General features: G+C 45.7%; 1 protein-coding gene across 1 annotated transcript in view; it reads right to left on the bottom strand.

Annotated features, from left to right (window-relative positions):
• Positions 1–4,646: 4,646 nt before the first annotated feature.
• The window catches only part of SHISA8 (shisa family member 8), a 32,241-nt gene continuing 17,197 nt past the window's right edge, over positions 4,647–19,690 (bottom strand). Inside the window, exons 2-4 of the mRNA XM_028747164.2 lie at positions 13,811–13,938; positions 9,644–9,793; positions 4,647–7,302 (exon numbers count right to left, since the gene is read on the bottom strand). Of these exons, the coding sequence (XP_028602997.2) occupies positions 6,929–7,302; positions 9,644–9,793; positions 13,811–13,938 (652 nt within the window). The 3' untranslated portion in view covers positions 4,647–6,928. The remainder of the gene's footprint in view (positions 7,303–9,643; positions 9,794–13,810; positions 13,939–19,690) is intronic.

The following is a 19,690-nucleotide window of genomic DNA, read 5'->3' as shown; positions in this document are numbered from 1 at the left end:
TTTCACAAATGTGGCAGGAAGTTTTCCACATTTGCCCTAGCAGCAGAAGGCAGACATTGCCGCCCCTGCCAGGCACTGGAAACCTCTGTGTGAGGCATGTGAGTGAACCTTCCAGCCGAGGTGTATAAAATTATGTATGATGTGGGGAAAGTGTAGGGTGGTCCGTCTCATAATATCATGCCAGAATCCAATAAAGCACTGAATATTGGGAGATTCAGGAAAGACGAAAGGTGCTGCTCCTTCCCACAATTCCTACTTAAACTATGGGTATCGACTTCCGACTCTATAATTCTATGATTCTATGAACAAGGGGCAGAAGCTGTAAATCTCATGAGGGAAAGAAGATCCAGTGATGTCTGCCAACTTGGATGGTTTTAAAGAGGGTTTTTGACAAATTCATGGGACTGTCATTGGAGACCTACGTGGTGCGAGCCACACCCCACATTTAAAGCACATCGTTTCCCTGAAAGAATCCTGGGAACTGTAGCTTGTTAAGGGTGCTGAGAGAATTGTGGCTCTGAGGAGTAAACTACACCTTCCAGGATTCTATGGGGGAAGCCATTCGCTTAAGTGCATGGTGTGGATGTGATGGTCAGGTTCATCGGGCTCCTGATTGCTCTTCTGGGCAGGGTTTCTGATGGGGTTGTTCCCAACCTGGACACACCAGGGATTGAACATGGAACCTTCTGCATGAAAAACATGTACTCTACTACTGAGATCAGTACAGAGCTCAGTCAGTTATACTCAGCTGGTGGAGGCAACCCCTCTTTTTTGTTTCTGAAACACTGCTGGGGAATCCCAAGAGAGGAAACAAAATAGACAGTTTGCAGGGGGCAGGTTAGCAGGGATCACTTTTCTTGATGGGCACAACACCTCAAGTTTTCCTTGCACAGAACATCCTATGTCCTTGAGCGATCCCTAGGCTGACGCAACATTTTACTTCCATCTTGAACAGGAAGACTGGATAAGCGGGGAAGGGACAACTCGAGTTAATATTAAACTGGCTGAAGCTGTTCTCTCCCCCCCCCTTCCCTTGGCTACCATCTCCCCAACTATTTGCCCAACAGTCTGTAAAGAGCTTGCTGGCAAGAGTGATTAAAATGGATCAAGATGCCTTCTAGCTGTGTGTGCTCCAGTTATTACAAGTCACCACAGAACAGACCTGCCTTTCGAAGAAGCTGACAAATGGTCCAGGCTATCAAAGGAGAACCCCAAAATGAGACCTCTCAGTTGGTGAGCACGCCTAGTATCATCCAGTTGATGCTGCTGGCAGCATTTCACATATATTGCTTCACCAGTGCCTTGGTTCAGGGTGGTACCCTCTTTTGAAACCCGTCTGGTTCAGTCTGAAGACTGCATGGCAGAATCATTTGCAAATAAACTTAACTCCTGGTAAGCGGGAAATGGGTGAATGGGAGTGGGTAGCAATCTATGCTATAGGTGAAAAGCTAAGGCATTCAGTTGCGAAACTGGATAGGTAGAAGCACATGTGATTTAGTGGCAAATAATGTTTATTTGGAACTTATAGCTTGCCTTTTATATCATAAGAGTTTGCCATCCATGGTGACTAACAATAAACAAGATGAAATAATTAATGTGATTGTGACCTATGAACTGTTGCCAACTCATATTTTATTTTTAAATATTTGTACTTACACTTTGCCTTTCACGGAACTGTCTCAGGGATGGCTGTCCACTTGGTCACTGAATATCCCCATTGAAGCCTCAATAGATGACATTCCCTCACCATTTGCACTGGTCTTCCCCGTGGTGCTGTTCTAGGTCTTGCCAGGATAATGTGGACAAAGAGTTTTGGAATCTGCTAAAGCATACATATTTATTCGTTGGTCATGGTGTGTCCTTCACCTCTTGTTGGGTGATGTGAATCATATTACGATGTGCCTTCAAAGAGAGTTCTATGAAAGCAGCCTCAAAAGAGCTTGAAATGTGAGGAACGAAATACAGCGTGTTTTGTATATGCCAAGAATGGCATTTTGCCAAGCTCCATTCATGTTGGGACACCTGGTGTTTTATTATATAAATTTCCATAGCCCAGATTTGAATAAAAGCGAAGTTTTTCAAAATGTATGTGCCTATCTATCAAAAATGAAAACGCCAATTCCTGCGAGGTTGAATTCTGTGGAGAGGAGGCTTCATGAACACATAGGTCCTCAGACACACATATGTCCAGACAATGAGATCTCCTAGGAAATTTTATTATTTAACAAAGGACAAAAAAGTACAGACCAAATGCACTTGGGGTTCCTTAGGTATATGCATTCCATGTTCTTGTCAGGCCTACACCTCTTTCACCTGCATAATCCCCAGCCTAATAAATTTATGCCTGAACACAATTGTTACAGCAGGAACCCAATAAAGGTGCCAACCATATTTCCAGAAGGGCAGCCATCTTTGTTTGCTGCAGTCCAAAACAATGAAGCGTTCTTGTAGCATCTTAAAGATTAAACAGTTTATTGTGGCATTTGCTTTCCTGGTACTAGAATTCACTTCAGATTTCTCAAGCCCAAATGAAACAAAAGCAAGATTTACAGAACAGATGTGCCTATCTATCTAAAATAAATCTGGCCAATTCCTGACACAACTGAAGTGTGAGGGGAGGAGGCTAATCCAGGAAATCAAAGACTTAAAGACATTAGACTTTTAAGGTGTTTAAAGGAAATGAACTGCTCTGTTGTATTGTACAATAATACAAAATCTTGATTTGAGGATTAGGAGGTTAACTTGTTAAGCCTAAACTGTCCAGCGATCCAACTGGAAGGAAAATAATCATTGAGAATGTGGTGCTTTGCTGTTGGGAAGAAGACCCAGTACTTTTTTGAGGTTTTGTGGATTGGCATGAGCAGGAATTAATGTAGCTCTAGGCTGTATCTGCCAGTGACATGCTTTGAGAATTAGATAAAGGTGGCATCTGAGAATGGAAGAATAAATAACATATAGTCAGCCTGGAGGCTGTATGCATGACTATCACACAATTTTGTAATCTTAGGGCCTATATCAAGATAGGAAAAGTAGATTTGTATTTAATCCTTTGTTTATTTGGCCTTCTGCTCCAAGTGGGAGGCAAGCTGTGTATGCTGTTCCTATGTGAAATCTTTTTCCTAAGTACGTACATTAAAAAACAACTCAGTAAACTGTTAATCTAAATTCATAACGCTTTGTAGTCTCAATTCTTTTCACCACTTCATGCTTAAGCCTAGTTCCACAATGCTTTGAAGTGTCCTTGAGGGCATTTTAGGCTGTTTGGTGAGAGACAACCAGGGTAAAAAAAAATTCTTTCACCTGGTGGCAGTGGAAAGAAGCAACACGTGCAATTACTTGACTGGATACAATCTCCCGTGAAAGGTCCAGAGGGAAATCATAGAACTGTAGAGTTGGAAAGGAGCCCAGGGGTCATTTAATCCAACCCTTGCACTGCAGGAATCACAGCTAAAAGGATACCTGGCAGATAACCATCTAACCTGTTTTTAAAAACCAGTGAAGAAGAGTCTACCACCTTCTGAGAGAGCCAGTTCCACTTTAGAACAGCTCTTAAGTTCTTCCTAATGTTTAGTCAGAAACTCCTTTCTTGCCATTTGAATCCATTGGCTCAGGTCCTATCCTCTAAAATACTGCAGCTGTCTGTGCAGCTGAATGCTGGTCCCACCTCCTCTCTTGCCCCATAATTGCACCACCCACAATCCTTCAGATGAGGTAAAGAGTTTGCTCTGTGATCCAGCCACTGCCACCACTTCTGCAGGTTAAATTATTTGACGAAAGGTTCCCCAGGGCCTTGCTGCCATGCACTCCCGAAAGAGAACTCGCTGATTTCCTGGATGTGATCCATTCATTCCCTCAACAAAGCCACACGCTGTGTGAACCTGGCTTTGTTAATTCCTGTGCCATTATCTATGCACTTGTAAGGTTGTGTTTTGTTTGGAAACAAGAGTGGGGATGCGTGATGATAAATTTCTGTGTTGGGCAATCTCCTGCTGCGAGGGTTGAAGCGAGAAGCCTAGCAACAGTCCGGAGCCTGTTTGTTATAGGAGCATCAGGAACGGCATCAGGCTGTGCAGAACAGAGAACAAGCAGTGGCCCAGTTCAAATTCAAAACCTGGTGCTTCCCCCAGTTTGCCTCTGAAATAAGCACCTTCCTGGTTGCTTCTGTGGTAGCACCATGGGAAAAGTCAGCATTTGTATATGCCAGCCTCCCCCAACTTTGCACCCTCCAGATGTCCTGGACAACATCTCCCTTTGCTGGCTGTGGGTTGTCATCCAAAACAGCTGGAGGAGGCCAACTTGGGAATGGTAAACAGCTAGGGCTAGGTTTGTACCAAAAAAAGAAAGAAAAAAGAGAGGAGATTTCGGTCCATTGTGAGAGAAGATACACCAGAGGTTGACTCCAATTCTAGACACACCAAGCAGAGGAACATGTTGTGTCCAGTCTTTGTTGTATCAAAGCATCATAAGCTGCATTTGCACATAACAACAAGTCAGACTTATTGTAGTTTATTAATGAATGAGCAATAAGCTGGTGAACACGCTCCAATCTCTCCCACTTTGCTTTTCCCTTTGTGTGAGTTGGGGTAGACAAGCCAGGAAGATTTGACTTCCCAATTTCTTTGAATCAGGAATTGTGGCTTGTTCAATCCATCGATCAATTCTTTATTTCTGCCCAAAAGACCCAATAGACAAAATTCAGTGTATATAAAATACATTAAAAAGTACACAAACTACTTGGACAAATCATTGAGACTATGCTTTTTTCAGACTTTTGTCTAATGCAAATTTATCTCTGATCCTGACCACCTCAGAAATAAATTTGACAATGGCCAAAGTCACACTGGGAATTTTAATGTCTAGTAGGAACTTGGCATAGAATTGGCAGGTTTTCCGGGTAGATTTGCCATTAGTGGATTAACCAAATGTTGTTGGACCTGGTTATATATTCTACAGGACAGGAGAATGTGCTTCAGGCATTCTACTTCCTGGTTAGTACAAGGACATAATCATGTGAAATAAGGGACACCAGCAAATCTACCTTGGAACATTTCAGAGGGAAACACATTAAGTCTGGCCTTAGTAAAAAGTCTACCATAATTGGTGACTGGCAATTTTTTTAAATATTCAACTGTGTAAAATGACCTGGCATACTGTATATTCACAGCACTTGGTGAGCAGGATGAGAATGAGGGGGCCCACAGATCACAGAAGGCAAAATCCCACAGTCTTTGTTTTACTGATTTTAGGGCAGTGTCATAACCCATATCTAAGAGAAGGTCTGAAGACAAACCAATTGAAGCAGCTTTTTTGGGCAACGAGCTTGGACCAACAGCTTAAGTACTCATCCTGAGAAAAATGAAGGAGTAACCCTGTGCCCAATTTAAAAACACTGAACTTATGCCAATATTTGAAGCTTGACCACCAGGCCCTTGTCAGCAGAGGGCATCCCCCAGTTTCTAACAGTATGACTGAATTTGGAACACAAGCTCCTCAACAAGACATGATTGCCAGGTGATTTGTTGTTGGCTTGCTGGCTATGACTTATTAGGGAGCAACACAACGCAATCCCTAGTTTGGGTGTAATAGGAAACCAAGGTTTCCTGTCTCGTTCCCCTTGCGCTGGAGAGGACCAAAGAGGGAGAGAGAAATGGTGGCACAGCAAACAGTGGTTTGATAGAGAAGGACAACATGCTGCTTGCTGACTGTAAACCATGACAAATCAGAAAGTCTGGCTTATGTTATGAGTCTATACACATATTTCCTACTCAGTGTTGTGAAATGAAAGCCATCTCTTGCTATTGTGGTGAACCACCAACTCCAGTCACACTGGTTCCTTTTTGGTTTGCTAGATCAAATCTTAAATAAGAAAGCTGATTTTCCAACCTATGGCTGACATTTCTACAAGGCTCCATGGGCAATGCCACTAAGAAGGTGCACAAGTCACACTCTCCCCTGACACATAATCACACTCTTCCACACTCTTCACAGCACAGTACTTCCTGTACCTTCATGATAGGCAGCACTACCCTTTCTCAGAGTTTGGTGGGAAATATCCCCTAGAAAGCAATGCCCCCCCTTTTTCAATCCCCGTTAAGGATCCATGATAGTGAGTCTCTGACGAGTGGCAGGCAAAAAAATGTGTCAGCAGTATATAGGTTTTATATGCGACAAGAAATATTAACAAATGGCCTTAAACCGAAAGGTTTGCTAGAGAAGGACAAGAATCAAGTGAAGAACAAAGGGAACTGTGTAAAAATTTCTTCCAGCCCTTGGCAGTTCCCTTTTTGAACAGTTTATTACTGCTTTCATTGTTGTATTCCCATTTATTTTTATTTTTTGCATTTGTTTAACCACCGGGAAAGGCAGAAGAGGAATGTTATATTGGGCAAATGTTCAAACACAATGTTCTGGTTAATTATTGCAGCAGTTTGTCTTGTCCTTTGACTTGGCCTTTCTTGGCGAGGGGAAAAGAATGATATATTTTATTTTACCACCCCGCCAACTTTCCCTTTGATGCATCTCCATGCAGAACGGTAGTGGAGTCCTCAGGTTTCCGGTGGATGCTGACCATTCTCGGATGTGCGATGTGATGAAGACGTGAGCTACAAACAAGAGTCGTGCATCGAATTGTGGAGCAACATGCATGCCGGTTTCACCACGCATGCTGGCCGAGTTCTGTCAGGATGCAGAAAACAGGGCCACAGCAAATGGGCAAGTTCTGTTAGGAGCTGCAGACGATCCCTCAGCTCTGGTGGCCAAGCTTCCTTCCTAATTCCCTCGCTCTCTCACAGAACCCAGCAGTGCCAGCCGAGAGGAGGGGGTTGTTCTGCCAAGTCAACACTAGGTGCTCCAGCTTGACAAGGCAGGCTGCACCTCACAGGCTGCTTGAATATTTCAAAGGGAGGGGAGATTGAGGAGGAGGTCTGCTCTAGACAGTGACTTCCGTCTTGCTGTTGGTGGAGAAGGGCCGCTGCTGCTGGGCATAGTGGGTGGGCGTCTGGCTGAAGACCTCTGGGAGCTTCTCGATGCTGAACTGGCGCTTGGTGGTGTAGGCCTGCCGTCGAAGGTCGGGGTGGTTGGGATCCCACCCTGGTTTGAAGGCCGGGCTGCCTGCCAGTGTGTGGGCACTGGCTTTCATCACTTTGGCCTTCTGTCCTGGTGTTGCCAAGCCGATCAGAGCACAGCCGTCCTGAAAGGGAGAAACGTCTTTCTGGTGTAGCGTCAAGGGAGGGAAGGACAGCGTGGCTGATGGCGGCATGTCCACCACAGGAAACCGCTTGTAGAATTCCTCAGGAGCACTTTCTGGAAGGGAATATATGGAACAGAGCAGAAAACGAAGGGCAAAACGTTCTTAAGGTTGTGATGGCTCTCCTGACAGCTCTGTAACCATCTAACCATCCTGCTTGTGAGTATCACTAGAGGGTTAGGGATGTTAAATGTTAATTAATTCCACCTGTACATAAGCAGGAGAAGGTTAATGTCAGGTCTGCTGAAAGCTTTAGACACACGCAGTCTTGGTTTGTGTGTCAGGCTAAGCCAAACCACACATGAATGCAGGATTGTGCAGGTTCCCAGAGTCATTCTGCTGTGCTCAGCTAAGCCATGGTTTGGCTTGGCAAGTTGTCTGAATCCAAGTTTGTAGTTTATCTCTGCTGAACAAGCCACAAGCTGTGAACCATAGGACAAACCTTGGTTACAAATTGTGGTTAGTCTAGAGATGGCTGAACCGTGAGCCCAGATTCAAAGGATATGCTAAGCCAACCCATGGCATAGCACAGCAGCAGAATGAACAAGGAAGTGCAAAGCAGTCACTACCTCCTCTCCTAGAGCTCAGAGGTTTGCGCAAAGCGATGGTTTGGCTTAACATGACAGGCAAGCCAAACCATAGTCAACAAACTGGTAGATTTCAACAATTTAGATAAGAATGATACAAAGTCTAATATATAATTACATCAAAGAGCAAACATGCAGGTATTTTGATATTGGCAGGAAAAGCCATCATTGTTTTGAGCAGCTGTGAGTACAGCTAGATAGGCTTTGGCTTTCTGCATAGGCCTTTATTTTAAATAACTTTGTTTGTGGTTACCATAACAACGAGGCCTTCTTGAATAGGTTAAAGGCTGAAGAAATGGCTGGGAGTGATTTGAGGTGCTCACCCCTTCTCTATGTCATAGGGTGGTCCATGGAGGCTCTCCAGCTGTTGCCTGTTGGTAGAATCCATCGCCATGCCTTTATCCAGCCTTTGCCAACCTGATGTCCCCCAAATGTTTTGAACTACAGCTCCCATCCACCCCTAGCATTACACAGCTATGCTGACTGAAGCTGCTGTAGAACAAAACACCTGGAGGGCACCATGCCATCAAAGGCTGTCTTAAGGCCTTAAAAACTCTTCCAAAGTGTGAGGAATAATAATGATTAATATTTGTTAAAGGGCAACTAATCCACGTTAAATTATTTTTGTCATCAGCTCTTAGTCATCTGCTCTGTATTCAACACCCCCACTGTAGTTGGGCCATGAGACTCACTCTGTTTGCCCTCAGCTCATGACTTATTCATCTCTCCAAAACAGCTCCCTTTTCTGTCTTAGCTCATGTTTTTCTTCCCCTGCAATCACTTTCCTTTCTTTCCCACCTCATTCAATCTTCCTCCAGCATTAGTGAAATCCAGCATTTACTACTAGCGATGGGCGAATCTGTGAATTTTGGTTTCTCTCAGTTTCTCATGTTTCACTTCTCCACATTTTCACATCAGTTTGTATATATATTTTTAAAAAACCAACAACAACCAAAGTCCTCATTAATATGCACCAGCATTTACATACGAACTGCTAATATGCACGTTTTCGTATGCAATTTTGCCTAAACACATTTTTCACAACACAATTTCCCATAATATAATGCATAATTTTATCCACTAATATATGCTTTTTATGCACATGTCCCCCTCGTATATGAACTTTCGTCACATTGCACGGCTGGAAAACTGCACTGCAAAATTGGAAAAAGCATGAGTTTCAAAAGGTGGCAGCATTCCAGTTCATGTGTTGTTTTGGAAAGTGGAATGAGGTTTATCTTTAAATGCGACCTGAATCCAGTTTCTCCCCATTCTCCAGCTACTACCCAGCAAAATGGAAGGCCAGCAACATGGTGGGGAAAATTTGGTCCAGCCCAATGGTCCCACTTCCTTGTGAACCTTACAATCTCTCCCCCCCCCACTTCATACATGTCAGAGGCCATCTCACTTCTGCACAGAAGGCTACATTCTGTCAGAGGTTCCTATGCACACCCCATGCAAACACCTCTCCATCAAGGCAAGCGAGAGACATTGCAACAGTTCAAGAACACATTGCAGCTGGGCAAAAACACCTGAGGAGGATGTGAAGCCTGCCTAGGGCAGGGGCATGGTTTGGACTATGGCCAGACGGAAAAGCCTGACCCATGTTTTGGCTCCCAGGCCTGAGGTTCCCCACCCCTAGTCAACAAAGACACAATGATGATGTCACCCCGTACACAGCAATGGGCCGATGGGCATGAGTACATGGAGATATATCATACCACACTGGGGCAACCAGCTCTCACAGCCTTCCTCCAGCAAATGCCAGCCTTACTTTGCCCGGCAGGAGACGCAGTGCCGCAATACCTACCTACAGCCTTGAGAGTTGCATACTTGGCATAGTCGGGCGCTTGGTGTGGCATCGTGCTTGCCATTTGCAGCCGGTTGTTGTGTGAATGCGACAGCCCAATCTGTGAGACGCTGGAGGGGTTAACCACAGCGTTGTTCAAGTGGTTCTTGTCTGGAAGCAGAAGGAGGTGGCAAGGTAAGCCTTCAGCACAATCCGCTCAGTGTCCTAGGCCCTCCCAAGTGCGAGTAGAAATGCAAATTCTGTTTCCCAAGAAAGTGGACCTCGTGCCAGGCAGAGAGACGGTGAGGCACAGCAGACAGACTTCTGGAGGTAACAGCAGTTGATGGAGAAGGACAAAGACCTACAACCCACCTCCAATGCCAGGTCCCCACCTAGAAATTTCATCGCAGGAGGTTGGAGTAGATGACCCTTAGGGTCCCTTCAAACTCTACAATTCTACAATTCAACAGATGAATTCTTTTTAAAACGCCTCAAATATGTGACAAGAAAAGATGTAAACCCTAGTGGCTGGATGAAGTCGTCTGACTATGTCTGTGTGAATGAATTGGCATTAGTAGCTATATGGCAAGGGAGGTTGAAGGCAAAGCTCTGTTAGGAAGAGAAACAGAATTTGTTGCTCTCTCTGCCTCTTTCTTTCTTTGGCTGGGTTTCTACCTTTACCATTCTTCTGACAGGCAGAAATTCAGCAGGTGGAGAAGATGTGAGTCATTGGAATTAATGTGCATCGCTAACTTATATCCATAAATTTCATTGGGTCTACTCTATGAGTATGACCAGCATTGGAAACAACCCATTGTAATGGATTGCTTTGTGGTCATTTCATTCTGCACCAGGTAAAGTATTTTTTAGCCCCCCAATCCCCCTCCCCCCCACGACTTGTCCCAAAGGTGGCAACCTAGGCTAGGGGCTTCCCTGGAAACCTAGTGGGGAAGCAAGATCTGTTGGAAGGGTTAATGCTGTGAACCCCTCCATCTTATGCCTAGGCTGTATACATGTGTAAATAAGACTATATATGCTAAAGAAGCCACAGTCTCCATTGGCCTTCAATCCAAGGAAACTGAACCCTGGGTAAGCACAGGAATCTCTGAAGCCTCTTGCCACTCAGAGTTTGGGATGAGCACAACAGTAATACAACAAACAGCCGTTGGAACACAGGAGGAGGCTTTCCATAGCCTATTGATTTGCTTGCGTTCTGTAATTCTTTTCTCACCTCACCACCTGCTGCCGGTTAATCTTGTGACAGCAAAACCTTTCGGGCAGAGTTTGTGCCTTTTGCAAAGCCTGTCGGGGATAATGGATCCCAGCCTTAATTAAGGATTTGGGGGCCCGGCAGTATTAGGCGATGGCGATTATGACGACGATCTGAATGATACCCCTGGCAGTGGCTGCCAATGTGGTTCTCGCTCAGATTTCATTCTTCAGGGCCTCAAGCGAGTGACGCTCGTCAGTTCTCACTTCAGTTAACCAATGTTCAAAGGTGATAGGGAGGGAGGCAGGGAGAGGAGGGAGGAAATCTGTATTTAAACTGGGACAAGTGTCATGGGCAAACAAGAGAGGAGGAGACAGAGCGCTCTCTCGGCCCCAGGCAGAACTGAGTCACAACACAAAGAGGAGAAGCAGCAGCAAACCATCCCCCTCCATCAGCTGGATGTAAATCGGAGCAGAGATAGCCCCTTGCCTGCCAGCCCCCCCCCCCCCCACTGCAAGAATTAGCAAGGAAGAGATTGTATGTGTAAAATGTTTGGGGGAAGTGTGCATGTGGGGGAATCCTGCCCTCATCTAGTCACTGGTGCACTCAGATGGTTTTCATCCTGGCGACTGTTCACCTTGCAAAATGTGGGGGCTGACATTGCCAGAGGTCACACATCCCCCCCCCCCCATGATGACCAGCTGCATTTCTCCGCAGGGGTATCCCCCCCACCCCCGCTCAAGAGCAGCAGAGGCTGAAAAGATACAGGGAAAGGATTACTGCCAATTGCTCCCTTTACAAAATGCTCATGAGCATTTAAGTCAGAAAGCTATCTGTTCCAATATTAGTATTCTTATTCTTATTATTTAACAATATTTCTATGCTGGCCAGTAACTATTATCTATCTCAACCAGTGAAGTCAGTGAAGGTCCTGTGTGAGTGTCTGGAGGCAGTTGGAGGATGGATGGCAGCTAACAAATTGAGGTTGAATCCTGACAAGACAGAAGTACTATTTTGGGGGGACAGGGGGCGGGTGGGTGTGGGGGACTCTCTGGTCCTGAATGGGGCAACTGTGCCCCTGAAGGACCAGGTGCGCAGCCTGGGAGTCATTTTGGACTTTTGGACATTTTGGAGGCACAGGTCAATTCTGTGTCCAGGGCAGCTGTCTATCAGCTCCATCTGGTACATAGGCTGAGACCCACAGACTGTCTTGCCGGAGTGGTGCATGCTCTAGTTATCTCCCGCTTGGACTACTGCAATGCACTCTATGTGGCGCTACCTTTGAAGGTGACCCAGAAACTACAACTAATTCAGAATGCAGAAACTAGACTGGTGACTGGGAGTGGCCACTGGGACCATGTAACACCGGTCCTAAAGGATCTTCATTGGCTCCTAGTGTGTTTCCGAGCACAATTCAAAGTGTTGGTGCTGACCTTTAAAGCCCTAAATGGCCTTGGCCCCATAGACCTGAAGGAGCGTCCCCTCCCCCATCGCTCTGCCCGGACACTGAGGTCCTCCAAGAATCTTCTGCTGGTTCCCTCACTGCGAGAAACGAGATTACAGGGAGCCAGGCAGAGGGCCTTCTTGGTAGTGGTGCCTGCCCTGTGGAACACCTTCCCATCAGATGTCAAGGAAATAAGCAACTATCTGACTATTAGAATACATCTGAAGGCAGCCATGTTTGATGTTTTAGTATGTTCTGATATATGCTGTGAGCCGCCCAGAGTGGCTGGGGAAACCCAGCTAGTTGGGCGGAGTATAAAAAATAAAACTATTGTCGTCATCATTATCATCCCTCCCTGCCCAGGGTTCCTAGGTGCTTCCAAAAATAAGTGGAACAGGTAGAAGTCCAACAAGTACAGCTTCTCCCCCATCCCACCCCTGGAGGCAGCGTAGCAGAAACGCTTTAAGTTTCTGCCTCTTACACATATGCTCTGCTGGAAACATTTAATGGGGCAGCAGTACTGGATTACTGTTTGTATACATTTGCATACATTATGTAGGCATTTATGGGCTTGGTAAGTTTGTTATACAGTTGATACTGATGTGGATGAATGGATTGCATTTGTGTCCCCACCCCCCTTAGGTGCCTTGGGCTGCCTTTGAGGAGGAAAGGTAGGTTATAAATATGGAATGGCATGCAACATTCGACAAAAAGAGAGGGAGAATATATTTTCTTCCTTTACTGATACCAAGGAGTGCTTAGACTAAAGGTTTTCTGAGGGCAGCTTGGCATATTGAGGGTTGAGGATAGGCATTATATAGGTCATGCAAGGACGTGAGGTGGGGGGGGGGCTGTCTCTAGGTTTCTATGGACTCTAGGTATCTATCCCTGCCATGTTGAAAGGGAAGAAGCCTTAGGTGTTTCCTTGCATATCCAGTGCGTAGAAGTCCTCTTTTGGGTTGTTTCACCCAGGTGATGCCCCCCCCAACCAAACTGGTTGTGTGAATTGTCACCAAACCCTCTAGAAGAAGAAGAAGAGGAGGAGGAGGAGGAGGAGGAGGAGGAGGAGGAGGAGGAGGAGTTTGGATTTGATATCCCGCTTTATCACTACCCTAAGGAGTCTCAAAGCGGCTAACAATCTCCTTTCCCTTCCACCCCCACAACAAACACTCTGTGAGGTGAGTGAGGCTGGGAGACTTCAGAGAAGTGTGACGGAGGAGCGGAGACACGAACCCGGTTCACCAGATTACGAGTCTACCACTCTTAACCACTACACTGCACTGGATGAGCAACTTGTGAACCTGGGATATTCTGTATACAAAGAAAGTTTTCTCCTACACAGGCTGCATACAATACCACACATTTAAAGCACATGCCTCCCCCCAAAGAATCATGGGAACTGTAGTTTGCCCCCACTCTACTGTGCCCTTAACAAATTGCAGTTCCTGGATTTTTGGCTGGGAGAAGGAGAACGGTCTAGCTGTGTTTTAAGCTGTTAATATGCACACAGCCGAGGACTTTGTGATTATCTTACCTGTGCTATTCCTGGGAGATCGAGAAAACCCATCGCTAATCTGGACCTGCACACTGCCAATGTGGCTCTCTGGCAAGATGTCAGATGGTCCATGTCCTCCTGGCTGTTTCAGGAGATCTGTGAGCGTCCTAGAAAAGGTATGGAGGGAAATTAAGCAGCGCCATCATAAGTAAAGATCCTAAGCAGTTGTTACTGTGAGTATAATTCTGACACTTTTTTCATGTGTCGTTTCGGTTCACCCCTTGCTTACCCGTTGCACCTGCTTGCCTTTCCAGACACTCACAGCAAGGTGTGTGCCCTTGCTGTTCATTTGTTGCATAAGCCTCCCTGCTCAGAATGGAACAGGCTTCTGTTTGATGGGTGCCTCCTTTTCTCAGCGCTTAAAACTGCAAGGGGAAACAGCTTTGTTCTTTCATCTGCTGGTAGAGCTCAGTTTTTCTTGAATGGGGCTGAACAATTTCCATGGTTATATAGTCTGTGAGTTGCGTCATGAACACCAGTGTTGGGGACCAGCTCCGGTGTCCCCAACATCATTTTAAAAAAAATCTCAGTTGGACTTGCAGCTTTGCAGAACCTGATAAGGGGCTTTGGTCTAGCACCAACAGGAAACCAAACCAACAAGAAGAATTTATTCACGTTCTATAAAGGGGGGGGGGGAGAGGGCAAAGAGAATATCTTATCATTTGTTTTCGAATCAGAATTTTGGGGGCTGTCCACCAAAACGTACAATGTGGATGTGTTTTGGTAGTCTGGATCATGCTTCTTGTCAGCTGCCCTTCATTTCATTTCATTTCATATTTGGAAAAACATCTGTCAGGGGTTCAGGAGCAGAGGCGAGGGCAAGGGAGGAAACAGAGAGCGAGGGGGAGGAGTCCGAAGAAAGGATGAGTGATGACGACGACCCGAGATCTCCGAGTCTTTCCAGTGAATCGGAAGATTCACAGAAAGGAGCGCCAGTGGCCAGAGCAAAGGGGGGGGCTAGGGGGACACCCCAGGAGGAAGGGACCAGCGGGGGTTCAGAGGGCAGCAGTTGGAAATCGGGGCCAGCGTCCCCACCAGAGCGCAGTGGAGAGGAAGGACGTCAGGGATCGAGCCCTGGCAGCTCGCAGCAGGGAGGAGGGCATGAGTCAGGAGTGACCACACCCCCATCGGGGAGCGAAGAAACGGTCAAGCGGAAAGTGGAAGGCTGGGCGCGCGCGCCAAGTTCAAATGCACAGGAAGGCGGCGCAGTAAGCAGCCCGGAAAGGGAGCCAGGTCCTAAAGCCCGACGCAAGGAGACAGGAGGGTCCGGGGGGTCAGCGTCAGAGGAGTCCCGGAGGGAGGAGACCACGGGGGGCAGAGGGACCCAGAGAAGGACGGTCAGGCGGAAAAGGTGGAGTAAGGCGAGGATATTAAGTTGGTGTACGAGGGGCGGAGATTCAGACGGAGCTTCGCCGGTCTAGCCATAAGACGTAGAGTTGCACGCAGCAGCTTGGAAATGGAAACTGTAACTCAATAAAGACTTTTATAAAGCGAACGCTGGCTAGCGTGATCCTCTGTGAGCTGGGATCGGGGAGCAGCTCTGACAACATCTATCCCACTTTTTAGGTAAAAGCCCATTGAAACACAACTGAAACTCAAAACCAACAATAGATACATAACTATTAGCAATGGAGAAACAATTAAGCCATATCATAAGTGGGCTACTGTGTTGGCATCTGGGCTGTTGCCAACATGGCACTGTTGCTATTATTTCCATTTTTCTGGGCTTCCTGGGTATTTCTTTTTTTATGTATTCATTTCCCACATAACTGACCTATGGGGAATTTATCTGTTGTTCTCCATTGCACAACGTATAATCTTTCCTTATGAGAACTGATCCAGGGCTTGTCAGGCTCTTTGTGGACATATCCTCTGGGTGTAGATTAAAAACTTGCCTTGCACCAAGGCAGGTGACTGGCCCATCTGTTTCAGAATGGGACACTGTGACTGACGTCAACTCTCCTCCAGCCTCACTACTTTAATTGGGGATATCAGTGACTGGGCCTGAGGCCTTAGCTGCCAAGGGTGGCAAGCCTTTTTTTCACTTGGGGGCCGCATTTCCTCCTGGATAGTCTTACAGGATCCCTGCAGCAATGGTAGGCGAGGTGAGAGTAGGAGGGGACAAAGCTGTTGAGCTTTTCAGGCTAAATTGCAAAAAAAGTAAAAATGACGTTTTCGAGGTATTTCTATGTGAAGTCAGCCAAAACGGCACTGCTGCCATGGGCTTCCATATGTCCGAATTTTCACCAATTTCCAAGTGGACACTGCTGCCGGCTGCAGTAGTCCGGATATGTACAGGAGATCCCGGATGTATTGCAACCCTAGGCTGAGAGGGAAAATGTAGGTGTGTCCAAATGTGGGCAGAGAAAGAGGTATAATTCTTTGTATCCAGGTAAGCAAGAGGCATTATGGCAGTTCAACATAAACTCCAACATGTTGAGTCCCAAAACCAGGGCGCATGTCTTACTGGTCATGCTCCTGTGTGAGTCACATGACCCGTGTAAGATCATGGAGCCCAAAATGGCTGCTGTGCTCTCGCGGGGAAAACCAGGATGTCCTGTTTTTTTCAGGGATGTTTGTGGGGGATGGTTCAAGAGCACACTCCAGATGGACAGGCACACTTGAGGAAGGGTGCACAACAAGACAGGAGGAGAGGGCCATGGCCTGGAGAGAGGGGATATGGCAGGGGCAGGGAGTGTAGTCTGTTATAAGTGTCATGAGGGCTAGCGAGAGAGGCCTAGAGGCTACAACTGGTTCTCCAGAAGTTTGGACCCCAGGTCTGAGGTTCCTGAACGCAGCCTGTTATACATGCAAAAGCGCATCTGCTTTCTTAACAGGAAAACATAATCAGCTGCAAAAAACCCCACAAAAACCTCCCCAGAAAAATTATGACAACTTGCATGATAACTTTTAAAATAATAACAAGGCAAAAGCCCTAGAGAATAGCCCAAACCCAGCAGTTCTTGCATTCTCATACCTTTTCACAATGGCTTTTATAACTTCAGCATGAAGTGCCAAATTACTTCACGTAAGGAACATCTATAATTTGTGTCACATTTGCATTTGAAACACTAGGAGCCTTTCCTGCAATTCCCAGGGGCTCCTGGGCCGAGGCATGTGCACTTACGATAGTGCGGCTCCAGAGTCCGTTATACCAAATGGTTCTTTCTTTGTGCAAATTGACACAGAAGCAAACTGGGTGGCAGCAGATTCCTGGCAGGAGATTCTTAAGTGAAGATCGCAACTGCATGCATTTTTCTTGACACAGATTGCTGTGAAATGTGAAGCTAGAGCAATCAAGGACTCGTTTATCCGCCATTTCAAACAAAATGATGGTTAATGGATAACCTTTCTGTGGTATTCTTTGGTTCTGGCTGAAGAATAGTTCTCATTCTCATGCTAGGTGATATGCTTGTGATATGCTTTCCTAAAAAAGCCATGAGCTCTTGCTACCAAGTTCCACTGAGCCTTTGCTTAAAACAAACTTCACCTTGATGGGCTAAAGCACATGCTGAGAGGAGGACCTCAGGAGGACTATGGGTTTTCCATTCTGGAATTAAAGAATGCTTACAGTGGCCCGTTCCTCAGAAACCTATATATTTTGTAAAGACGTATAGCCCTTAATTTCCTGCATCTGATTTAGGAACAAGATCTGACACTGACCACGAAGGTACTTTGTAGTAGAATAGCAGCAGCAACAACAGTTGTATTATTTATTATGGGAATAATCAAAGCTATTCTTTTCATTGATATAATGGAGGATCAGTATGGCAAAGTGTTAAAAAGGATTGTGGTGCATTGATCCATGCAGTTTGGGGTTGGAATCTTGCAACCCCTGTGCGATAGCTCAGTCAGTAGAGCAGGAGACTCTTAATCTCAAGGTTGTGGGTTGGAGCCCCACATCAGGCAAAAATATTGCTGAACTGCAGGGAGTTGGACTAGATGACCCTCACAAACCCTTCCAACTCTACAATTCCATGATTCTAACCCCAAATGTCATACACAACAGAAACCTCATTGCCAGCGGGAGGGGATTTCAAACATAAATGCTAGAGGGGGGATGGAGTTCCTGGAGATAGCAGCTGGCTATATATATGAAATCCTGTATGCCAGGATCCAAGTTTGGGGCAAAAACTCTTTGGTGAGATAACCCTAGCAGAGATTTAAAGTCACAAAATATGCAGTAAAGTGTGGAAATATAGGCTGTTAGACTTTTAAAATATGCCCTTCCAAGTGAGTTCCAAAATTTCGCTCTTCCACCCCAGCACAGGAAAAAACCACACATTTGGTAAGTTAAAAAACGGTTTACTTACAAACTCTTCAAAGGTTTGGTTTATGTGCTTTTTCATATATCAGCAGAAAATTTGCACAGCTAGTGAAACTTTGTTTAGTTACAAAGTGGTAAAAATTCCTAAATTATTGGTACAGGACCACAAGAGTGGCTGGTGAGAGCCATGCAGTTGAGCTGGAGCAACCAGCTCAAACCTTATTCACACAATGAATTCAAAGGTAGATTGGGGGGGACGGACAATAGACTTGATTACCTATTTCCTACTAAGGTAAGGGAAGTGACATAGCTAAGCCTGGCAGGACAGCTTAATCTATGGTATTAACTCCTTCATGCATTAATAAGACTTAAGCATGCTGGTTATCCTACATTTGCGGGATGGTGTTTGCAGTGCATGGGACAGGGAGAGTTAACCCCCCCCCCCTTTCCAAGCTGTGACACCCCAGCCACAAAGCATCATCACACTGCAATTAGGCATTCCCCCAAACTAACTGCAGGAGGAGTGATGTGATGGAGGGAGGATGCAGGGCACATGGGGGCAAATGGGAAGGAGCTATTTCCCACCCCACTTTACACACATAATACAGGTTGAATATAGGTGGAAATTCACAGCATGAACACCTCGGCAGATACTGATTCCCCACCCCAAGGTGCTTCCAGGGCTTGATTTTTGCTCTCTGACCTTAGCCTGACTTGTGTCTGAGTTCTCTCCCAGTGACTTTCTTTGCACAGACCAAATTAGCACATCCTGAGCTGGAGAAAGGGAAGGGTAAGTATGCCCTCTTCCCGGAAGGCTCTCCACTTCCAGAAGTGTTTATATTTTCATGTTTTACTGAGATTGTGTCACTGTGCATTTTAATTATAGATTAATGCTTGTGTAATTGGTTTTTATACTTGTAAATAGTTTCGAAGCCTATTCTGGCATTAAGCAGGAGATACACACACACACACACACACACACACATATATATATATATGAGAGAAAAGTTCTTCATCCTATTTATGCAACTGGCCCTGCCTCCCAACAGTGCTGATAGGTTAACTGGGGTTTGGTGGGAACCCCCAATGACTAGCACAGGGAGGCGGGCCAGTCCAACCAGCTAGTGAGTCCCATGTGGTGCGGTGTGCGGTCCCGCAAAGCGTGCTCTCAAAGTAAGGTGTGAGCGATATATATATATATATATATATATATATATGAAAAGTTTTTCATCACATTGACAGAGCCATCAAGATAATGTCTAGGAGTCCTACTGGTACAACAAGAGCTTTCAGACCCTACAGTTACAACCAAGAACTACAGATTTGCACATTGACACTCTTGTTTTTATATAGAATACCGTATTTTTCGCTCTATAACACTCACCCGACCATAACACGCACATAGTTTTTAGAGGAGGAAAATCCGCAGGCATGCCACCTGTAGGCATTCCCTCCATAACACACACAGACATTTCCCCTTACTTTCTAGGAGGAAAAAAGTGAGTGTTATGGTGCAAAAAATACGGTATTTTCCTGCTAAAAGCAGCTCGAGCAACCGCCTCCCCCCAGTTGTCTTTTGCCAGTTGATAAAG

This window comes from Podarcis muralis, chromosome 10, assembly GCF_964188315.1.
Source record: "Podarcis muralis chromosome 10, rPodMur119.hap1.1, whole genome shotgun sequence".
NCBI lineage: Eukaryota > Metazoa > Chordata > Lepidosauria > Squamata > Lacertidae > Podarcis > Podarcis muralis.
Note: the sequence above shows the minus strand (reverse complement) of the source record. Positions and strands in the feature narration are given on the sequence as shown.